Raw genomic sequence first — 21,205 nt, 5'->3', positions numbered from 1 at the left:
GACAATAGTACAATTCCTGTACTACTTCCTGCCAATGGCAAAAGATAGCGGATTGCTAGTCTTTCTACATACAGGAATTTTCTATATGAAAATATCCGTAACTATCATGTAAGTTACAACCATCAGTTCCGAATCGAAACAAAGATTAACCAGATGTAGTGTAGTACAAACATAACATTTTGCAGAACAAAAAGAATGAAAGTTTACACATCTTGTGTCATTATACTGATACTTGTGGAAGATTCCAATCCGCTGCAAATGCCCTATATTCCTACCTACGCAGCATGGGGGACATCCCCTAAAGGCAACATCATCGAGTATGTGCCTACGCATATAAAAGAACCTCATAATCCTGTCGTCTACCCCTATCTGTCAAGACCATAAACTATCTGATCAAGGCCTTTGTTCGTTTGTTAACATCTTCTCACCCATCGCGGCATTACTGGAGACAATATCTCTAGATATACACCGGACAACACCCAACCCCGACCGAGTCAAAATCATGCCGTACTACGCTTATCTCCAAGAGCACGTCGTCGACGGGACGCAGGAACCCGTCCTACAAAGATACTACCTGGTAACTGCTGCCGATGCCCTTGCGGCCAGTGATTTCCTTGTCGGACTGGGCAAATATGCCGAGACAAAGAACGATCGGGTGTATAGTACCAAGGCCGAGACCATGGAGTGGTGGAACTGTACGGTAAGCTCAGCCGGTGACATTCAATGGATCTACAACGAAATGATTGCCCAAAGGCCTGAGAATTACAACAATGTGGAAGAGTTGGCCGATTGCCGTGGTAGAATCATTCTCTGCGAGTTGAACCTGGCGAATTGGCCAATTATTCCTGTCACCCAGAACACTTCGCTTGATTATAGGGATCACCAGGTCTCCTAGATCAGCCAGTTTTACCATATGACGAGGGTACATTGGCTGATTGGAATGCTGATGTTTGATGGAGTCTTTGTCTTTGAGAAACCCAGAATGGTTTGTGGCTACGGTCACGTGGTTGTCGGTTTCCCGAACCTCCTGACAGAAGCATGTATCAAGTATGACCAGAATGCGAAATAATTATGTCTTTAATCTTGAGTGGCCAGAGTAGTCCATCTTCACCCTCCATCATAATGTAAAATCCAGGAAAAAGTTTTTGTAAAGCAAGGGAACGTGCTACCCCAGATCGAGACCCCACAAGATCTCCCGAGTCGGAGGGAAAGTCGGCAGAGTCAAGGCTGGCCAGGAACACCGGCGAGTTTACCCGATTTGTCTTGCCGACGCCAGTCCCGCTATCGGAATCGTAAAATACACCCGTCGTTGTGACGGGTTCGCCCCCCATTGGGCGCTTATCTAATCAATCATCACTGCCGGAGGACCCTGAATAGACTGACGGACAAGCAGAAAGTAACTAAGAAACAATCCGTGCATTGGGGGATACCGGTAAAATCGGAGAATGTTTGACAAGGCCATCCCGCTCCGATCGCGTGCCTCAAATAGTGCTTTTGAGGGGAAAGACTGGGGTGATTCAAACCAGGGGGTTGTGGACACCCCGCAGGCAGAACGTTTCTCCCCCCCACAACTGTACGAGGCAATACGACCCCAGCGGTCAGGCAGTGGGGTCGGCTTCGGAAGGCGGCAAAGCGATGCTGAAAGTCGGCGGCGGATAATCGCTTTTGTCGGCTGCGCCATCATGTTCACTAGCCGAACGGCGAGCTACGCGATGCTGCAAGAGCCGGTCTGGCCTAGGCTGAGCTTCTTTTTTATCGCTGGCGTTGTCCTTCCTTCTCTCTTTCTCTTCTTTTCTTTCTTTCTTTTCCCCAGTTTTTTGGACTCCCTCCGCAGATCTCAATTCTTTTGTTTAAGGCTGGTCGACAACCATGTCGCGGCCTGTTCCTGCGGTGTTCCGCCCCATCTGGAGGCGGAATTTCTCCGTCTCAACTGCCAAGCGCGCAATTGATAAACTATGCCCGTCCGCTCAGGAAGCGATCAAGGATATGAAGGGTTCTTCGACCCTTCTCGTCGGTGGTTTCGGTTTCGCTGGTGTCCCTACTACGTTGATTGATGCCGTCCGTGACCGTCCGGACATCAAGGATCTGACTGTCGTCTCCAACAATGCTGGAATGCCCGGTGTTGGTCTCGGTAAGTCTACTTCAGTGCAATTTAACGATCACACGGGTTGTAATTGGTCTAACGGACAATGATAACAGGCCAGCTGCTGGAAAGCAAGCAGATCAGCAAGATGATCGCCTCTTTCATCGGTGAAAACAAGGTCTTCGAGAAAATGTATCTCACTGGTGACCTCTCTCTGGAATTGACCCCCCAGGGTACCATTGCGGAAAAGTGTGCCGCTGGTGCCGCTGGTGTCCCTGCCTTCTATACCCCTGCTGCTTACGGAACAATCGGTACGCATACTTCAATGGCTGTCTATGACCCCGGACTTAAGACTAATTATCCGGTTGTATAGTGCAATCTGGTGAACTCCCCGTTCGTTACAACAAGGACGGTAGCGTCGCTATCAAGAACGCCCCCAAGGAAGAACGCGAATTCAACGGAAAGAAATACATCCTGGAAGAATCGATTTTCGGTGACTACGCCCTGGTTAAGGTCCACAAGGCCGACAAGCTCGGTAACTGCCAGTTCCGCAAGTCCATGAACAACTTCAACGAGGCCATGGCCAAGAACGCCAAGTACACCATCGTCGAGGCCGACCACATCGTCGAAGTTGGCGAGATCGACCCCGAGAGCATCCACCTCCAGGGCATCTACGTCAACAAGGTCATCCAGAGCACCGGCGAGAAGAAGATCGAGAAGCTCACTTTCGCCAAGGACCCCAACGAGATGCTCCAGGCTGGTCAGTACCCATTTCTAGCCCCGGCCCATAGCGCAAACTTGCTAACATTGTTGGTGTTGTAGGTTCCGGTGAGGCCACTATCCGTCGTGAACGTATCGTCAAGCGTGCCGCCAAGGAATTCAAGGACGGCATGTACGTCAACCTTGGTATCGGAATGCCCCTGATTGCTCCCGCCTACGTCGAGGAGGGCGTTGAGGTCGTCCTCCAGGCCGAGAACGGTATCCTGGGTCTGGGTGGCTACCCCAAGCCCGGTGAGGAGGACCCCGACTTGATCAACCCCGGCAAGGAGACCGTTACCCTGGGTCGCGGTGCTTCTGTTTTCGGTTCCCACGAGAGTTTCGGTATGATCCGCTCTGGCCGCATTGACCTGACCATGCTTGGTGCTCTCCAGGTCAGCCAGTACGGAGGTAAGCTCAGCACCCTTCACCACAAACTCATAATGAACAATACTAATCCTTAATCCCAGATCTCGCCAACTTCATGCTTCCCGGTAAGGTCAAGGGTATGGGCGGAGCCATGGATCTCGTTTCCAACCCCGAGAAGACCAAGGTCGTCGTCACCATGGTGAGTCATCCTCTACTTATACCACCACACATACATGTGAATGTCCACCACTAACATAGTTTTAACAGGAACACACCGACAAGAAGGGCAACCCTAAGATCCTCCCCGAGTGCAGCTTCCCCCTGACCGGACCCCGCTGCGTGTGGAAGATCATCACCGATCTGGCCGTCTTCGAAGTCAGCCCCACCGAGGGTCTGACTCTTGCCGAGTACGCCGAGGGCGTGACCGTCGAGGAGATCCGCAGCAAGACTGCCGCTCCTTTCAAGGTTTCTGCTGATCTGAAGCCTATGCTGTAAATTTATTATATATACCACTTTTTTTTGATGCATAAGTATGATGGGTTGTTTATAGATTGTGATCGTTGTATATAACATTGATTGTTGATGTTGATGACTGGTTTGGTTGGATAAAAAGGGAAATTCAAAAACTAGATTCATGATATACACTACACTCATTATTCCTTAAAACATAAAACATACACATACCCCAATACGATACAATACATCACTGATGGATAGCGAACGACAGAGAAAAAGGAGCGAGAATCAATGCGTCGTCTTCGACCTATTAACCGACCCCGTAATCCCCTTACGCGTCCCCTCAACAGGATTCGGCGCAGTACCGGTATTCATCCTCCTCGCGGCAGCAACATTCGGGGCCTTGAAGGCAATATCATTCTGCTCGCGGTATTCCTCTTCCTCTTCTTCTTGCTGTTCGTGCCAGGCATTCTCGTAGTCGTCGATGGGGAGGTCATCGTCGCGAACTGCGCCGTGGACTTTCTTCGGTTGCGGGGGTGGGGAGGCGACTGGTTTGGAGGGCATTTTGGATGAGCAGAGGATTAGCTGGATTGGATTGGTTTAATGGACGTGATTCTTGGTTTGTAAAGGATGTTCTGTGGTGTTGTGATTGCGAATGGGATGATGTGATGTGATGGGACTGGAAATGGGGAAAAAGGTTGGTTTAAATAGCCAGGTATATCAGGAGTACGGGGTAGCGTAGGTTTGAAGAAGCGTTATGATGAGGTCATGCATGATTAAGTATCATTGTATTTGGTATGAATGAATTTAGTTCGAATGGTTCCACAAAAGATGCAGGTTTGTGTACATTGATTGCTTGGGTGATATGCTGTGTGGTAATGGTACTGTGTATAGTTGGCGGCGAATATACTTCGTCCTAGTATTGGATGGGTGATGGCGTCATGGCGATGTAAGTCGCGCAGTGTTTGAGATACTTGCAGAATCCCATGTGCTGAGATATTCTGTAGAGTATATTCCTGTAGGTATTGCTCAGGTCTCAAGTATCATATGGAAAGCTCTGATGGAATGGATGGATGCTGCGGCTGATATGGGTTTGTTGTGGGGACGGGCAGATAGATTCGTCATTTCCCAATTAGGAAACATATCACGAGAATCTTATCCCACCGGTTTTACAGGTAATTTTGTTATGCATTTTCTTATTACTAGAATTTTGAGAAGCAGGTTTTGAGAGACTCTCGATATAGTACTCGTTTGGTCATACTAATAGTATATGACTAGGCCATTGTATATACAGCATATAGGTCCCCTTTAACCAGTAGACCCAAGGACTCCTCCATAATAAAATAAGCATTCTTCCATAAAGACACAACAGGAAGGTATAAAGTTGTGATGTCCCAGCGACGGACCAGCTCTATCGTCAACAATCGCTTGCATGCCCCGTATATCTCTTGTCTGATAGACTACCAAAGAAATTGCTGTTGAAAGCTCACAGGAGGTGCACCCCTCCACAGACTCGGTTTCTGCAAACTAGGAAATTCATGGACCGCTTCCGCTCGAGCGCGTTGATACTGTATCGCTTCGAAAACAGGATCCATTCGTGGACGATTCTCCCTGGCCTCGCCATCTAATGCGCTGCTATATGGAACTTTAGCCGACGATAAACCGCCATCGATCGGACTATTGGGTATATCAATCTGGTGTATCCGTGGTAGCGTAGGCATTTCGCGATATCCTTGGAACTCGGGCATCTGGTCTTTTGGAGATCCAGTCTCCGGTTGATATTCAGGGTGTGAGACAGAAGGACGCTCAACGGCTTCAGGTCCCGAAGAGTGCCGTGACGAACTATCTCCTTCATTGCTCAAACAGTCATTCTGCCAGTCCCGGATTTCCTGTACTGTGTGTAGAGGAAACTTCTTCCAATAGTCGGTGCCTCGCTTTCCGAGGCGGGAAGATGACGAGTACGTTTGAGGCGGACTGCCGCTGTTCCGATGCCTGTTTGAACGATCTTGGCGTCCTTGGACACTGGCAGAGAGCTGAGAGTCCGGGATCTGGGCGAGAAGATTCAGAAGAAGACTCTCTGTTTCATGAAGACGGTGTTCCAAGGCTTCTATGTAACCTTTTGCCGGCCCACTAAGACGTATAAGCTTGAACACTTCCAAGTCCAGCAGCTAGCGTAGCTTACCGTTTCAACTGTTCGGGCCAGTCGCACGACCGATTGTGCTGGTCGCATTGAGTGCAAATTGGCCTTTCAAATCAGATTGCATGAGCAAAAGATGGAACTAATAACGAAGAATTTCCTACTTACTTATTCCCGCTGCACTAGAAACACATGGATTGTTAGATGCGAAGAAACATGAAGAATAGAATAATCTCACCTTCTGTTTCCGGAACCGGCAGGAATTACAAGCCACTGTGATGCGTGACACTTTGTTCGGCTTTGCAGGCGCCATTGTTGACCGGTTAATAGTTTGAACGAAGGGTGACGCAGTAAAGTATGCAGTAGATTGACCGGCTCCGCTCGGGGATCATCGTAGTACAAAGTATCAGCCAGAGGGCAGGATTAAGAGGGCGCTCGAGGAAAAGCGTTATGGAGCAGCGGACTGCCGCCATAGAAAGGCTAAGCAATTCGGGTCGATCGTGATTGCCACTTCGGGATAAGCGCAGGGTCGGTGGGACTTCCACGGCTGAACGCTTAGCCGACGCGTGGCTCCTTCTCTGTGCAGTGCCTGTGCCTGTTCTTCAGGGATCAACAATCACCCTGCTCTGCACATCTGATCATCTACTCAGCAGCTATACACTATAAACGTTGGTGGTTGTGACATACTTAGCCTGTCCATCGCAGAACGGCATATGGAGAACAGTAGGAAGCCGGCCTGTGCGGTTGCCACTAATTCGGTATAGGCTGGATTAGATAAGCGCAGCAGTATCCATCTTTGCCCCCAAACTATACTGGCTCCAAATATTTAAGAGCCAACGGAAAATAAACTACTGGTTATAGTTGATACTAAAAGGCGGAATTACGAGACATGAATAAAGTTGTATGCGGCGAAATTATGGCGACAAGCGCAGGACAAACCTTCAGCCTGAATAATAGCCGGAGCGGGGAAGTATATAGAGCTTCAATGCGGGGATCATAGTACTGATATCCAGAGAGTCCTTCCTCGCCTCAGTTCTTACTAGTATCGTGTTTCAGTCTTGCGAAAACACAATGGCTACAGAGAAACCTACTTATCGTATCGCATCCATTCCCGGTGACGGCATTGGCGAGGAAGTGGTGCGAGCAACCATTGAAGTGGTCAACAAGCTCGCTCAGACGTTGAACACATTCAACATTGAATTCACGCATCTCCCATGGGGCACTGATTACTACAAGCAACATGGTCGGTACGTGTCTGAAGGTTACTTGGATACTCTGCGGAAATTCGACGCAGGCTTGTTTGGCTCTGTGGGACATCCAGGTATGTATATCTGATCCTTATAAGACAGACAGTCGATTGCAATTCACGCACTAACTGATCTAGACGTACCCGACCACGTCTCCTTATGGGGCCTGCTACTAGCGCTCCGGAGTCCATTGCAACTATATGCCAATGTCCGTCCTGTGCGCACCTTTCCCGGAACCAAGTCACCTCTGACCACAGCTGTGAATGGCATCGATTGGGTCCTTGTGCGAGAGAATTCCGAGGGAGAGTATTGTGGTCAAGGTGGACGCAGCCACACGGGTCAGCCATGGGAAGCTGCGACAGAGGTGGCCATCTTCACAAGGGTTGGTGTTGAGAGGATTATGCGCTTTGCCTTCGAAACAGCACGCTCCAGACCACGTCGCCACCTGACCGTCGTCACCAAGAGTAATGCCATGCGCCATGGAATGGTCCTCTGGGATGAAGTCGCTGAGGCGGTCGCGAAAGACTTCCCGGATGTCACCTGGGATAAGATGTTGGTGGACGCCATGACCCTCCGCATGATTTCGAAGCCGGATTCGCTGGATACTATCGTGGGAACCAATTTGCATATGGACATTCTATCTGACCTTGCAGCTGGTTTGGCTGGTTCCATCGGTGTGGCACCATCCAGCAACCTCGACCCTACCCGCAAGAACCCCTCGCTGTTCGAGCCGGTTCACGGAAGTGCTTTCGATATCATGGGTAAGGGCGTCGCCAATCCGGTGGCTACTTTCTGGTCCGCTGCGGAGATGCTCGCATGGCTGGGTGAAAAAGATGCTTCCAAAAAGTTGATGGACTGTGTCGAAAAGGTGTGCGCTGCTGGGGTTTTGACACCGGATCTCGGGGGTTCGGCGAATACGCAGGGAGTTGTGGATGCGGTTTGCAAAGAAATCGAGCTGCAGTTGGCTTCATCGTAAGGAAAGATGCGGCAGGGTCTTCTTGTATCGTGTGTTGGTGTTGGGAAAGACGCGAAATAGAGATACTTCCTCTCCTGTCAAGCATAGCATCGACTGAACGGTTCCACCTCCAATTGCATTATCCCCAGTTCTAGTTTCAATCCGTTGAGTAGACAATATATTCTTAATAAACAGTGTAATTTCGATTGATTACCTGGAGTTAACTAAACTCCTGGCTTGCCCTTCTCTATTCCCTACTTCTTTTGGCCGATTTCGCAAGCAGTATAGACTGGCCAGCAATAGGCGTCAACATCTTTGAAGTCAATTCACCCTCTGACGGTTGGGAACTGCATGTGAGTCATGGGGCTTGAAATTAACCAATTACTCCCGGAATAATTACTATTTATGCAAAACTTGACGCTCAGTAGTATCAGAATTGGTGATGGTGGAAGTGCTGTCCATGACTAAGCAGACACCCGGATTTGCGACTCCCAATTCAATCCGAGATTCTTGACTTCAACGCCATCTTTTCTTCCATGCTCTCTCCTTATCCGCGACAGAAGCATCATGATCCCACCAGAATGGAGCCTCCGGACCTTACCAATGGCCCATCTGAGATTGGTTCCCTGACCGCGCATTCCAAGGATGAGAGTCAGTTTGTCGGTAGCTCCAGTGGCGTCTACTTCATCAATACCGTCCGACGGGCTTTCTCCGAAAGTTTAGATCCGACTGGTTCATCGCCTGCACAAGACTTCCCCCAGCCGGAGGATACCCTGGTAGGCAGTGATGTCTCGCAGAAAACGACCCCGGCTGCACTGCAGGATGATCAGTTTCCGAGCCAATGGGCATATGATCCCGCAGTGGCAGCAGTCTTGGGGAATGCTCCCCCGCTTGATACAGCTCGGGAACTCATGATGATATACTTCAAAGTTTGGCATCCTCTGTTCCCATTTCTGCATGGCCCTACTTTCTTGCAGGCCATGGAAGGCCTATATTCAGAAGACCGCCAGGAGCCAACTGGTAATGCTCCAATGGCGGATCACCGGCATGTATGCTGGACAACAATCTTTCAGTGTATTTTCAATCTAGCCAATGCTGTTCATCCGGAGATTCAACTTCCGCTGGGGTCTCGGATTGAATCGCCCAGTAATATGCATTCTCTCCTCGGCACGCTAACTAGTAAGCACGATATGTTGTCCTTGCAGGCACTTCTTGCTTGCCAACTATATCTGCTTGCAAAAATGTCCCTCCGGACAGCCTCCACCGTAGGTGGCTGCATGCTCCGTTCCATGCTGCACGCAGGTCTCCATCGCTGTCCATACCGATACAAGGAGCTCACAACCCACGACAGGCAGCTGCGCAAGAGGATCTTCTGGTGTGCATACGCCATTGACCGATACCTAAGCCAGGCACTTGGACTGCCTCTAGGTGTACAAGACTCGGATATCGATGTCTGTTCGCCCAATGCTCCTGAAATCCATATACCCGGAATGTACAATAGATCGCATTTCGCCCGATCTACTTCGTATCCTGAGCAAAGGGGACACTGCCCCCAGCTCACAAGCAACCAACACCACGAAAACACTTCACCACGTACCTTCTCAGCCCACAGCAGCCCCTCGGCCGAAGAAGCCCAGCAAAACCGCCGCGAACTTGCCTTTGCAAGCTACGTCGAGTCCGGCACCTTAACAGGACGAGCCCTCGAGCTCTTCCACAAATCCATTACCGTGCGCTCTGTCCCACGCAGCTCCGTACTGTTCCTCATCACAGACGTCCACAAATGGTGGAACAACCTCTCCATCGAAACGCTCCAATGCCAACACCAACAATCATCCACCGACCAACCCTCATCATCATCCCCCGCAGCAACAACCACCACGGCATTCAACTTCGCCCCCTTCTTCACCGTCCTCTACCAACACCTCATCCTCCTCATCAACCGTCCCTCCCTCTCCCTCAGCCCATCCACCCCCGAATTCTGCTCCGGGCTCCAAACCTGCATCAACGCCGCAAGGGAGATCATCTCCGCTCTAACGACGCAGCAAGAAAGCGGCCAATCATTCTTCTGGCCCGGTTTCCTCTCTGCTGCCTGGATGTCAGGTCTCGTCCTTGCATTTGCATGCCAACTCCGCCAATACGTCTTATCCAAGGGAGCTCAGTACGTTGCATAAACCCCCTCCCCAGCTCTTCTTCCTGCACACTTTGTCTCACAAAAACCCCCCCTAACCTGCATGCACCCCACACCCGCCCCAACCTACCTACCTACCCACCCACCTTACTAACATCACCCAAAACAGAGAAATCACCAAATGTCTCACAATCCTGCACACCATGTCCACGCAATGGGAAGCAGCCAAACACTGCCACAGGGCACTTTCCCTCCTATCTCGGACTATCCAGGAATCAGGCACCACCACCGCCGCCGCAGGTGAAGGATCACCCAACAAACGACGGAAAGTAGCAGTAGATCCTCACCACACCGCCTTCTTCACTCCCATTAACTCGCTATCTTCGACGAATATGGATGATGAATATGCACGAGGACGGGCAGGGAGGAGGACTCCTACTGCTGCTGCTGCTGCTGCTGCTGCTGCGACAACATCTGGTCTGCATGAAACTGCTAATACTAGTGGCGGCCATGTACACCTGTCTCATGAGGATAGATTATTCGCTGCGGAGGGGGTGAGTACTAATACTAATGATAATAATAATGGAGATGCGGTGGGAGAGTTTGATTTTGGGATTGTGGATCTGCTCGAGGGGAGTAATTTTGATGATTTGGCGGATATGTTTGGACAGCAGTATCCTTCTTTTTGAGTTAGACTTTTTGAGTTAGTACTTATTCCATCATGGGTTGGTATATATGGGAAGGGGAGGGTGTATGATAGTGCGTATTACGAAATACAGAGACCGTGTAAATACAACATGTTACGTCTGCGAATGGAAAGGATTTCTACATATACGTATAATACGTGAGAAAAATCCCGTGAGGAAGTCATAAGTCTATATTACACTCGTGTCATATCGTAGGATACGAGGTAGGTAGTATGGCGGGGATAGGAAGAGAAGACGTCACAACTTCCTCCCTCTCGTGACATGAAATAAGAGAACCATGGCATCCGAACAACTTTTCATCTCCGTTCCCAGGATTGGCCCGCCTTCCTTTGCCCATCGCCCTCTTGCATCACGTGCTAACATTGCCAGGGAACAAACCCCGAAGCGCTATTCAAGAGGAAGGAGGAAGAAAAAGAGACGGGAGATCCGGTGGAGGTGATGTCGCTCGCTAATCATGGACCGATGACACCACTAACAAAGAACTTTTGGGAACCGAGGGATATCAGGACCAGGAGGGAAGGAGAAGAGAGGGATAAAAAAAAAAAAAAAAGTGGAAAGGTGGAGGGGTGGGTAAAATGGAAAAGGAGGTGTCGGATAGGAGGAAAATAAAAGGTGAAATCGTTAATTCGAGTAGAAGAGGTAGAAGAGGTCATCAAAAAATAGGTGGGAGTCAAAAAAAAATTCGACATGGCAGACTGCTGAAATCAAACCACCGGTGCAGGAGATGAGACGCGAATTTACGCCTTGTTCTCCTCAGTCGAGGCCTCCTTCTCCGCCTCGGGCTTGGCAGCCTCAGCGGCAGGAGCCTCGGACTCGGTGCCCTTGTTCTTCATGTACTCATCGTAAACGCTAAGGGCCTCGTCGACCTTGGCGCGAAGGGCTTCCTCGTCCTCAAGCCTTCAATAATGTATTAGCAACTAGAAGTAACAGTGTAAAGAGTAAAAGGGAAATACTCACAGGCTGAGCAACTCGGTGTTGTCCATCTCCAGAAGCATACCAGTGATCTTACCAGCCAGCTCAGGCTGCTGGGCCTGGATCTTGGGGTAGAGAGCCTCACCGAGCATCTGCTTCTGCTGGGCCGGGGGAGCGGCACCGAGAGTCTGAGCGTTAACACCACCAGCGGCACCTTCCTGAGGACCGGCGGGAGCAGCAGCGTTCTGTCCGCGACCACCCTGGCCAGGGCGGATCTGACCCTGCTGAACAGGAACACCACGGCCCTGGCCGTAACCGGGACCGCCACGCATACCCTGACCCATGGGCATTCCGGGGACCTGACCACGGCCACCAGCGCCGCGTCCGAACTGCACCTGAGCCATCTGGGGGTAACCCATGCCGTTAGGGATGGCACCAGGGCCCTGCATGCCCATGGGGATACCCTGAGCAAAGTTGGGAGGGATCTGCTGGTTGGGGCCCATGCCGCGACCACCCTGCTGGCCAGGGAAGGGACCGGGGTACTGGCCGGGGCGTCCACCGGGGATACCCATCACCATACCGGGCTGAGGGGGGAAGGCCATGCCGCGCTGACCACCAGGGATGAAACCCTGCTGGCCGGGGCCGTAGAAGACAGCGGGCTGCATGTAAGGCTGGGGCATACCAGCGGCAGCGGCGGCCTGCTGCTGTCTGATGGTGTTGCGAGCCTGGATGCTGGCCTCAAGCTGGCTGCGGCGGACATCCTTGCGCTGGGCAAGGGCAACGTAGAGGGGCTTGCCGTTAACCATTCTCTGGTTCATCTCGGTGACAGCCTTGGAAGCCTCATCGGGGCTGCTGAAGCAGACGAAACCGAAACCCTTGCTCTTACCGAAGGGCTTCTTGTCAGACTTCTTGGCCTCCTTGTCCTTCTCCTCGGAGGACTCGGCGGGCTTCTCCTCAGCCTTCTCCTCGGCCTTCTCAGCCTCGGGGGTGGCCTCCTTGTCGTTCTCCTTGTTAGCCTCCTTCTCCTTACCAGCAGATTCGGGAGACGATTCGCGCTCGACGTTGGTGTCGCGCATAACCTTGGCAGAGGTGATGGTGCCGTAAGGTCCGAAGAGCTCACGGAGCTTCTCATCATCAATGTCGTCGGTCAGGTTCTTCACGTAGAGGTTGACACCCTGGTACTTGGAAGCCTTCTCCAGGCGGGCGGCCTCGTACTGCTTGCGCAGCTCCTCCTCGCGCTCGTGCTTCTTCTGGGCACGACCGACGTAGAGCTTCTGGCTGCGGATCTCCTTGTCGTTCATCTCCTCGACGGCGGCCTGCGCGCTCTCGTGGGTAGAGAAGTTGACAAAACCGAAGCCACGGCTCTTGCCCTCCTGGTCACGGCTGAGGGTGGCGGAGGTGATCTCACCGAACTTCTCGAACATCTTGCGGAACTCATCGTCATCGATCTCAGAGTCGAGGTTCTTGATGTAGACGTTGGTGAAGTTGGCCTTCATCTCCTCGAACTTGCTCTGGCGGTCCTTCTTGGAGATGTGGTGACCGACGAAGACCTTCTTGTCGTTCAGCAGCATGCCGTTGACGTGCTTGATGGCGTTGTTGGCAGCCTCAGCAGTCTCGTAGTGGACGAAACCGTATCCCTTGGAGTTGCCGAACTCATCCTGAGCGACCTTGCAGCTGAGAATGTTGCCGAAGGCGGCGAAGGTGTCGTGGAGAGCCTTGTTGTCAATGGCGCTGTCCAGGTTCTTGATGAAGACGTTGCCCTGGCCAGTCTTGCGGAGAGCGGGGTCACGCTGGGACCACATGATACGGCAGGGCTTGCCCTTGATCAGAGTGTAGTTGAGGTCTTCCAGAGCACGCTCACCATCGGCGGTGTTGTTGTAGTTGACGTAGGCGTATCCCAGGGAGCGTCTGGTGACAGCATCACGGCAGACACGGATGGAAGCAACCTGGCCGATGGAAGAGAACAGCTCGTAGAGCATGGCCTCGGTCACGGAGGGGTCGAGTTCACCGACATAGAGGGAAGCCGAGTGAGGCTGGTTGGCAGCGGGAGCCGGAGTAGAGTTCTCAACGGCAGTGACCTCGGGGGTGGTGGCACTGGGGGCAGCAGCAGCAGGGCTGGCCTCAGCGGCGCCGTTGACGTTCTCGGCAGCGGGGGTGGTAGAGACGTCGGCAGACATTTTTGTGGTGTTACTGTTGGACAAGAGGTAAAGATGTTAGCACAGGTGTCGATGAAGAGGATACGAGAGAGTAAGTGGGGAGGGGGGGAGAGGGACAAGCTGTAACAGGCGATGGAATTGAAAGATTGGAACAAAGCTCTCAAGCAACAATGAACGAGAACAATCGCAAGACAAAGAACAAGAGACGAATGATGACAGCGGGAAGATGAGCAAGGAGACGAGATAAAAACAGAGGCAGTGTGGGCTTGTCTAATGGAGACGGGGATTTCCTTCCCAGGCGGTCACACTATCACCGTGATAGAAGGCAGGCAAGGGAAGGTCGACAAGAGATGGGAGGGGGGATGGTGGAGGAGGAATGACGATCCACGCAGCAAAAGTACAACCTCAAATTAGACACCGAGAAACACCGTCAAGACAACGGCTGCTGGTATGAAAAGAAGGCTGGGGAAGTGAAGCGAAAAAGACGATCACGAGGGATGAAGAATATGCGGTTGAGGGAAAACTTCCAGATGCACGCACAAAACACGCGCGCCCACACACACACACACACCGCACAACTTTTCGGAGACAGTGGGAAAAAGTCACAGTAGGGCCCCAACACCAACACGAAATTTTGATGGACGGGGGAGGGAATATTTACTTTGGTTTTTTTGGTCTTTTTTCCGGGTTTTTTTAGGGGATTTTTTTCGAGGAGTTTTCGAAAAAGGGAGATATGAAAAAGAAGGAAGAAGAGAAAAGGATGCTGGGAATAGACAGCAGAGAAGGGTTTTATGGATTTTTTGGGGAAGGAAGAAAGAAGGAAGAAGAGCGGATGGAGGAGGAAGAGGAAGAGACGGCGAAGAATGAAAATCGCCCCGAAAAGGTCTTTCTCTCTGACTGTGACTGACTGAAATTCTGCCTGCCTTTTTTTTCTTTTTTTTTTTTATCTGAAAAAAACTCAAAACGATAAAATTTTCTTTTGCTCTCTTTGGGTCGGCAGGTGGCGCTAAACCTTATTAGGGTATGGTCCTCGCTGCTTGAACGGCGCTTCACGGAATGGTGGATTCCTTTTCGGCCTTTAAACTCGAGCGGCGAAAAAAAAAAGGAAAAAACCAAACTAACATTTGAAGGATCTTAAGTTACATATGCCTCAGGCATTAAAACGGGGCTAGGCCACAATCAGGCAGGCAATCAAGAATATCACCAGCCATCCATCCAATTCATTCATTCATTCACCATCCATTCGTGGTGTTATTGGTTCGGGAGCTTGGAACGACAGCCACAGTGTTCGTGCAGAGGCCGGGCCTCTAATCAACAAAGGATCTCTAACAAAGCGAACCATTTCTGAACAAATATTGATGAAGGCTATCTATCTGGTTGGTCGAAGCTACCCCTCGCCATATGAACAAAGCCCCGAGACGAAAGCAAGTGTAGTAGATACTAGGACTCGAGCTAGAAATAGCACCCATCCTCGGTAAAATAGACACAATATGAAACGCGTTGACAACAACCACAATAACAATAACATGAAAAGAACATATGGATCACCAGGACGCCTAGCTATGCTACTCATAATTATTCACTAAATGCGCTGCAGGTATAATTGCATTGACCGATCCGTGTCATGCACACTCTCCATTCCCCTCAGCTCAGGTCAAATCCAGCTCCGGAATTGACCGCATACAAAAGCTTCTCCCGAAGGATATTGGCGTTGGTATACCGGGGCAGCTTGAGAAGATTCACGCAGGTGCTCGTACTGGGGAGTCGTTCTTGATCCTCGCTCGAGTCTCGAATGCTGAAACGAGGATTGAGATGGCTAAAACCTAACAAAGGAGCCCGGGGGGTCGACGTCACAAATCGAAGCACTTTCTGTCTTTCTTCGTTGGACATCTTCTCCATCACATCCCAGAACAGCTTGACGGTGGGGTGCTCTTCTTTGTCATCCCCGATCGTGTATACTCCTCCGTAAAGCGTGTTGCGTCGCAAGTCGGCTACATCAATGTCTCCTGAATCACCACTCACAAGGGTCTGCAGCTCCGTCTGGTTGAACATCGACAGCCACGACGGCTGGATGATTTGTCCCAGACCCTGGAGGAAAGCGTTGGTCTGCAGAGCAGGCTGGACTTGAAGCCGGTAGCGAGCAATGTATGAAATATAAACCAACCGATTCTGATTCGTAACAGGTATGTCTGAACCGTGGCTTTTCAAGTCCCGGGTAGTCGTGCGGTTACCCCCGTCGGGAAGCGGTATCGTATCAGTGACGGTGAAGTTCAACGAGAAGTCCTCCACATCACCAGGATAGTTCTTCAGTTGCAACTGTAGCATGGGTTAGCAGTTAGCACACAGTGCTAAAGAGCAACACGGTTCACTTACCAATCCCTGGTACAGTCCCTGGTCAAGATCCTTCAGATCATTCAGGTTGGCGCGGTAGGCTGTCTCACGCTGGGCCGAACCCGTGCCGCCCGTCAAAGCCCACTTCAGCAGGAAGAACGGGGCAAAGTTGACATCCACCAAGATGCCCTCATATAGACACTTTCCGATGATGCGGCCCAGGAATTCATAGCGCCTGAGTAGGTCACGAACGTTCTCGTTCCATTCCGCAGTGTTCTCAACAAAGCCGAGTTGTCGTAGAAGCTCTCGCCGCTGCTCGACTGCAGCAGGGTTCGGATAGAGCAGGTGCTGGTCGTTCTCTTCGAATAGATTCAAATCACTTGTCGATTTGAAAGCTTCACTAGTCACGCTCGTGAGGAACTCTTTGGTAACACCACCGCCATCGATACCAGCTTCGGTTGTATTGAACTTGTCAATGAACGTGATCTGGATGGGCTCCTTCAACCCATCCCCCAGCTCGTAGAACTCATCAAAGGCGTCCTTGAAAATGCTCTCACGCCTGATATTGGCATGGTGCCGGCTCAGTATATCTTGTACAGCAGGACGTCCATCAATCAGACGGCCCATTGAGGCCTGCGCCACAGACATGCGCCAGGCATCCGGGTCGATATACCCCTGTCTTCGGCGCATTTGATCCCGATAGATAAATTCGCGGAATATCTGGACTCTCGTCGGGAAAGGTATGAAGAAAGGCATGTTGCGGAGAATTTCCATCCTCGGGGCCACGGCCTCCAGCTGCTTCCTGCGAGCGGCCTGTTGTTGGCGACGTCTCAATGCCTCAATACGGCGTGTCTGTTGAGCGCGGCCAGTACCGATCAGGCCTGGGGAAGGCTCAAAGAAGGAATCATTCATTAAATCATCCTGTTCTTCCTCCTCATCCTCATCCTGGAGCTGATGCCTATTCTCCTCTTCTGCTACAACGGCAGGGATGAAGCCTTCCATGTCGAAGCGGCTTGTCATCAACCAGTGCCCGTCTGGAAGGAATTTACGTCTCGAATCTCGCTCATGGATCATCCGCAAGAGGCCAGTGACCAGACCCTTGAAGTAGTCGAGCGGAATTCCCGTAACGCCGGGAAGCCCTTTCTCTTTGTTCTTCATCTCAATGTCCCTCACGCTTGCAATAGCATCCGGTGGCGCTGCAGACGAGCTAAAGTAGCTTCGAATGCCCCCGGTGTCTTGGGTTGCTTCTTTTTCACTCAGATCTGCCGAGTTCCAATACAGTGTGAAACCTAGGTTTTTGAGAAAGATTGTCATATCCTTGATGTCTTTCAAGGGAAGAGCGCTCTCCTTGGTCCAGGAAACTCTTGTGTTCGAGGAAGCGGTGAAAGACGACTCGCTGGAAAAGAACTCCTCATCATCCATCACTTTCAGAACGAAAGTATAGAGCTCGAGGAATAGAAGTATAATTGTCCATTCTTCATCCCTTTCCATTTGAGATATCTCCGAAGACCTAGTACCCTGCGATTCCTCGGCCGGTTTCAGCAGAGGCAACACTTTCGTCGAATCTTGACTAATGGCAGCGAAGATTCTGCTAGCCTTGGATGCTTGCCAGAAATATTTGATCGCGGGTATTCTTGAGCCTTGCTGGCCTGTCAGCTGGTCACTCGAGGTCGCCGATCCCAAATACAACCACATTCGGATGTCATCACCCCGGCGAGGAAATACTCTCAGCAGCGTCAGAGCGTATGTTGCGAGAATCTTGGCTTCTTTCGATGCATCCGATTGAGCATTTGCCAGCTCCCCCTGAGAGAGATGCGTAGTGTGTAGCTGAGAAAGAAGCCCCGTGATATTGCTTTGATTCACAAGGCTGACTAGCTGCTCCTTGATGAAGGGGTGCAGTGGCGTTTGCTCGGGAGTCTCATCGTAGTCGTTAGAATCTTCTGACTCTAGACGCCGAGATATATGCGCAGCGGTAGAGTTCAGCAGCTCCGATACCACCTTCACAAAACCCGGTTCTGGCGCCGGACGACCTGTCTGACCTCCCAGAGCGCAGCGGTGGAAGAAGATAAAGTAGGCAAGCAGCCAAAGACGGGCATTCACGTCTTCTTCACTCTTCGGTCGGTCTCCGAAAAGCGTTTGTAACGGCCCCAAGGCGGAGGTCAGCAACTTATAATTGATATTATTTGCTAACCCGTCCAGACTTCCAATGTATTCCGGGAGGTTGGGAATGGTTAGATATATCTTCGCAAACCATTCATAGGCCGTAAGAGTTTCGGACGTAATGGGTCGAAGCAAAGCAAGCACACTCTCAGTAAGGCTATCCCTGGAGAGTTTATACCTTGTAGATATTGATTCAAAGTCTTTTGTGAGAATCACCATGACCGAGTAGTATTCTTTAGCTAGTCGTGCCATGTGCTTCGGTATCAGCCCCGTGAGAAAGACGAGTAGCTGAAGGAGATGTTGAACCGCAAACACCGGCACCGTGGGCGACGTCACAGACCGCAAGACACGGAGAGTCAAACCCGCCAGTTTCTTCAGCGGCGTGGTCCATTCCCCTTCGGTCGCGATTGAGGGAACTTCATGCAATGTCCTCTGAAACGCCTCGGAGAAGTATACCAGCCGAGCAACATCCCCACTGTCCCACGGTTCCAGAAACTGGACCAGCAAACGAAGCTGCGATAAGCAGTCCGCAGCTGTTCCGTACCGAAGGGAAGGTTGCAAAACAACATCAGGCTGTTGAGCGAGGATGTCAAAGGAGGGGAGATGATCTGTGCCCTGCTTCTTCTCTATGATATCCCACTCGGTGCGCCACGTCCTGCGCGTTATCTTCCGGCTCCGATAACCCCTCCATGTCCGTTGGACGAGTCGGCTCGCCGTCAACCGCTCTCTTTCCTGCTGCCTCGCAAGCCGTTCCTGTTGGGCAATCGCAAGAGTATTCTGGGGGCCTGCGCCGTGAGGGTTTTGTCGACCGGAGGGATATGCGGCGAAAGGGTTCGTATTGCGGCCCCCGAGGTTAACCTGCCGTGGACGGCGGGAGTTCCCCGTAAATGACTGGAACATAGCTTCGTCTGGACGATCACGCTGAGATTAAAGTCTGTCGACAATACTCGGGCGGACAAATGTGAAGGTCACTGTAGAGATGAACAGCATCAGTCAAGCGTCTCCATAACGCAGCCCACGGATGAGCAGCCTAAACACGCAGTGAAGCGGAGGTGGGTGGAGGATGGATTGAGCATTGCAGCTGTCTCTTTGCTGTCTCGTCCTGCACGCACTCCGGGATCGCCGCTGATTGCTTCTTACGGCCACGCACCGTTTTACACCAGATACCTTTATTGCCACTCACTTTGCCGCCACACTGCCCACATCACGCTTAATAATGGTCCAATTGCTCTATCTAGATGATGCTGGAATTCTTCATCTGCATGCTGAGAACTGAGTGTTTGTTCCCAGAGGCTGTCTATCATCTCGTCGCTATTTGGAAGATGCTGGTGATTTATAGGTGAGAATTCTCCATTTCAATATTCCTTAGTATTGTTATGACGAGTGTGAGCCGGCTACTAGTGCTCCGAGAAACAGTTCAAATATATATATCTCCAACAATACTACTAGCCATGAAACCAGAAAAGCGAAGACTGCAGACGGTAGTATGTGATACAGTATAGACCAGAACCCCTAACACCCCCTTCTTGAGTACTAAGTAATGTGCTTCGAGATAAATAGTAAATCGCAGGGCGGTTCTTATGCTTTGATTATTCGAAAGGTGCCGTTCTACTATACAGAAGGCCCCTAGTAATACTAGGGCTGGATCTGCCATATATCCCAGCTTGTATCACCAACTCTAACTTGATATGCGTCCCTCCACAATCCAAACTGCAGAGAAATAACCCTAAACCCAATGCATACCGCATCGAAAATTTAGACCGGATTATACCAGTATTTCCGAACCTCATGAAATCTGTAATTGGTGAAATCTAAACCATTTGCTAATATGCAATAAAAAACCCAGAGATGCGCCGCGAACCAATATATGTACCAAGAAAGGTAAGACCAAAGCCACACGCTCTGTCGTCTCAACCGCTTGATACCTAGGTAGCCCTGTATAAAACTGTGCCCTCAACATCAAATCCCACAGCTACTGTACATAGAATACAGTCCACGCAAGCCGGACCGGCACATAAAGCATGCAGAGCCGATACACTTCTGTGAATGCTCCCTGAAGAGCAACACCACCAGAACAGCCGACTCAACTTCGGCGCCGCGTCATTTCATGCCTGATGTAACCGCCAAACTGTGCATGGACGAAGGGGGGTATGTATGATATGCCTCATGATGTCCGAAAAACCCGAATGTGTTCTCCCTCTCGAAAAGTGCAAGGACCGCGATGTCGATTATTGACGAGCGGGCTGAGTAGTCGATGACGATTCCGCTGCGGCCTCCGAATCCAGACGCTCCTGCTCCAGAACTTCCTGACCGTTGTCCGAGGCCCACATATCGAGGTAGTCCTTTCCACTGAAAGCCCGCTGGAGGGTGACGATCCTTCCGTCCTTCTCGATTTCTTTCGTGTACTTGGATTTCGTGGGAGGCATACGCTTGGTCACGAAGGGGGTCAACTATATCATACATATCCGTGTTAGTATTCCAACCTATGGCCAACAGTCAATTGCACATTATAGAAGGTAAATCCCACCTTGAACTGATCCAAGTTTTCAGGCACAGCGAACGTGCGGACTTTTTTCCAATCGATCACATATGACCCGTTCTTCGCGAAGTAACCCATCGATCCGGTCCGGTTACCCTTGTAGTAGCCACCAAGAACCTGTTTCGTGGTCAGGCGCAAGCGCGCCATCATGGGCTGCGAGGGCTTGAACATGGTGGGCAGGCAGAGAGGCAATTGACGGTAGGTGGGTTGCGGAGGTAACAAGACGGAGGAGCGTTGGACAAGATGTTCGGGGAAGAGACGATAGGAAG

General features: G+C 51.0%; 8 protein-coding genes across 8 annotated transcripts; 3 read left to right on the top strand and 5 right to left on the bottom strand.

Annotated features, from left to right (window-relative positions):
- Positions 1-502: 502 nt before the first annotated feature.
- On the top strand, positions 503-895 carry BO85DRAFT_487385 (uncharacterized protein; the record flags this gene model as incomplete). Its single annotated transcript, XM_025663451.1, has 1 exon — positions 503-895. The coding sequence occupies one exon, from the start codon at positions 503-505 to the stop codon at positions 893-895; it is 393 nt and encodes a 130-aa protein (XP_025516594.1).
- A 935-nt stretch (positions 896-1,830) lies between these two features.
- On the top strand, positions 1,831-3,801 carry BO85DRAFT_468293 (3-oxoacid CoA-transferase). The gene is made up of 6 exons (XM_025662251.1): positions 1,831-2,131; positions 2,200-2,394; positions 2,457-2,843; positions 2,906-3,250; positions 3,310-3,407; positions 3,476-3,801. Exons 1-6 carry the CDS (start codon positions 1,870-1,872, stop codon positions 3,701-3,703), a joined length of 1,515 nt encoding a protein of 504 aa, XP_025516593.1. The 5' UTR covers positions 1,831-1,869; the 3' UTR covers positions 3,704-3,801.
- A 145-nt stretch (positions 3,802-3,946) lies between these two features.
- On the bottom strand, positions 3,947-4,318 carry BO85DRAFT_448683 (uncharacterized protein). The gene has a single exon (XM_025659997.1). The coding sequence runs from the start codon at positions 4,226-4,228 to the stop codon at positions 3,953-3,955; it is 276 nt and encodes a 91-aa protein (XP_025516592.1). The 5' UTR covers positions 4,229-4,318; the 3' UTR covers positions 3,947-3,952.
- Positions 4,319-4,898: 580 nt separating this feature from the next.
- Positions 4,899-6,251, bottom strand: BO85DRAFT_519511 (Zn(II)2Cys6 transcription factor domain-containing protein). Its single transcript, XM_025665059.1, has 4 exons — positions 6,040-6,251; positions 5,970-5,983; positions 5,847-5,909; positions 4,899-5,794 (listed from the first exon to the last, which is right to left on the bottom strand). The coding sequence occupies exons 1-4, from the start codon at positions 6,112-6,114 to the stop codon at positions 5,125-5,127; spliced, it is 822 nt and encodes a 273-aa protein (XP_025516591.1). The 5' UTR covers positions 6,115-6,251; the 3' UTR covers positions 4,899-5,124.
- Positions 6,252-6,814: 563 nt separating this feature from the next.
- Positions 6,815-10,942, top strand: BO85DRAFT_395856 (transcription factor). The gene is made up of 4 exons (XM_025656975.1): positions 6,815-7,122; positions 7,186-8,020; positions 8,476-10,161; positions 10,301-10,942. The coding sequence occupies exons 1-4, from the start codon at positions 6,873-6,875 to the stop codon at positions 10,818-10,820; spliced, it is 3,291 nt and encodes a 1,096-aa protein (XP_025516590.1). The 5' UTR covers positions 6,815-6,872; the 3' UTR covers positions 10,821-10,942.
- Positions 10,943-11,511: 569 nt separating this feature from the next.
- On the bottom strand, positions 11,512-14,283 carry pab1 (polyadenylate-binding protein). The gene is made up of 2 exons (XM_025655175.1): positions 11,796-14,283; positions 11,512-11,735 (listed from the first exon to the last, which is right to left on the bottom strand). Exons 1-2 carry the CDS (start codon positions 13,925-13,927, stop codon positions 11,576-11,578), a joined length of 2,292 nt encoding a protein of 763 aa, XP_025516589.1. The 5' UTR covers positions 13,928-14,283; the 3' UTR covers positions 11,512-11,575.
- Positions 14,284-15,550: 1,267 nt separating this feature from the next.
- BO85DRAFT_370475 (IQ and HECT domain protein) lies at positions 15,551-19,297 on the bottom strand (the record flags this gene model as incomplete). Its single annotated transcript, XM_025655960.1, has 2 exons — positions 15,551-16,222; positions 16,280-19,297. The coding sequence occupies 2 exons, from the start codon at positions 19,295-19,297 to the stop codon at positions 15,551-15,553; spliced, it is 3,690 nt and encodes a 1,229-aa protein (XP_025516588.1).
- Positions 19,298-20,625: 1,328 nt separating this feature from the next.
- BO85DRAFT_437811 (mitochondrial 54S ribosomal protein mL41) lies at positions 20,626-21,107 on the bottom strand (the record flags this gene model as incomplete). Its single annotated transcript, XM_025658644.1, has 2 exons — positions 20,626-20,847; positions 20,925-21,107. 2 exons carry the CDS (start codon positions 21,105-21,107, stop codon positions 20,626-20,628), a joined length of 405 nt encoding a protein of 134 aa, XP_025516587.1.
- Positions 21,108-21,205: the final 98 nt, after the last annotated feature.

This window comes from Aspergillus piperis (genome assembly GCF_003184755.1).
Source record: "Aspergillus piperis CBS 112811 unplaced genomic scaffold BO85scaffold_7, whole genome shotgun sequence".
Lineage (NCBI taxonomy): Eukaryota > Fungi > Ascomycota > Eurotiomycetes > Eurotiales > Aspergillaceae > Aspergillus > Aspergillus piperis.
Note: the sequence above shows the minus strand (reverse complement) of the source record. Positions and strands in the feature narration are given on the sequence as shown.

Excerpts from the sequence above, each read along its gene's own strand:
- BO85DRAFT_468293 (XM_025662251.1), top strand. The coding sequence starts at position 1,870 with ATGTCGCGGCCTGTTCCTGCGGTGTTCCGCCCCATCTGGAGGCGGAAT. Across the intron at positions 2,132-2,199 it reads AATGCCCGGTGTTGGTCTCG|GCCAGCTGCTGGAAAGCAAG; the intron begins GTAAGTCTACTT and ends CAATGATAACAG. Across the intron at positions 3,408-3,475 it reads CCAAGGTCGTCGTCACCATG|GAACACACCGACAAGAAGGG; the intron begins GTGAGTCATCCT and ends TAGTTTTAACAG.
- BO85DRAFT_448683 (XM_025659997.1), bottom strand. The coding sequence starts at position 4,228 with ATGCCCTCCAAACCAGTCGCCTCCCCACCCCCGCAACCGAAGAAAGTC.
- BO85DRAFT_519511 (XM_025665059.1), bottom strand. The coding sequence starts at position 6,114 with ATGGCGCCTGCAAAGCCGAACAAAGTGTCACGCATCACAGTGGCTTGT. Across the intron at positions 5,795-5,846 it reads TGGCCCGAACAGTTGAAACG|TGGGCCGGCAAAAGGTTACA; the intron begins GTAAGCTACGCT and ends TATACGTCTTAG.
- BO85DRAFT_395856 (XM_025656975.1), top strand. The coding sequence starts at position 6,873 with ATGGCTACAGAGAAACCTACTTATCGTATCGCATCCATTCCCGGTGAC. Across the intron at positions 7,123-7,185 it reads TGGCTCTGTGGGACATCCAG|ACGTACCCGACCACGTCTCC; the intron begins GTATGTATATCT and ends TAACTGATCTAG. Across the intron at positions 10,162-10,300 it reads GTCTTATCCAAGGGAGCTCA|AGAAATCACCAAATGTCTCA; the intron begins GTACGTTGCATA and ends CACCCAAAACAG.
- pab1 (XM_025655175.1), bottom strand. The coding sequence starts at position 13,927 with ATGTCTGCCGACGTCTCTACCACCCCCGCTGCCGAGAACGTCAACGGC. Across the intron at positions 11,736-11,795 it reads AACACCGAGTTGCTCAGCCT|GCTTGAGGACGAGGAAGCCC; the intron begins GTGAGTATTTCC and ends ACATTATTGAAG.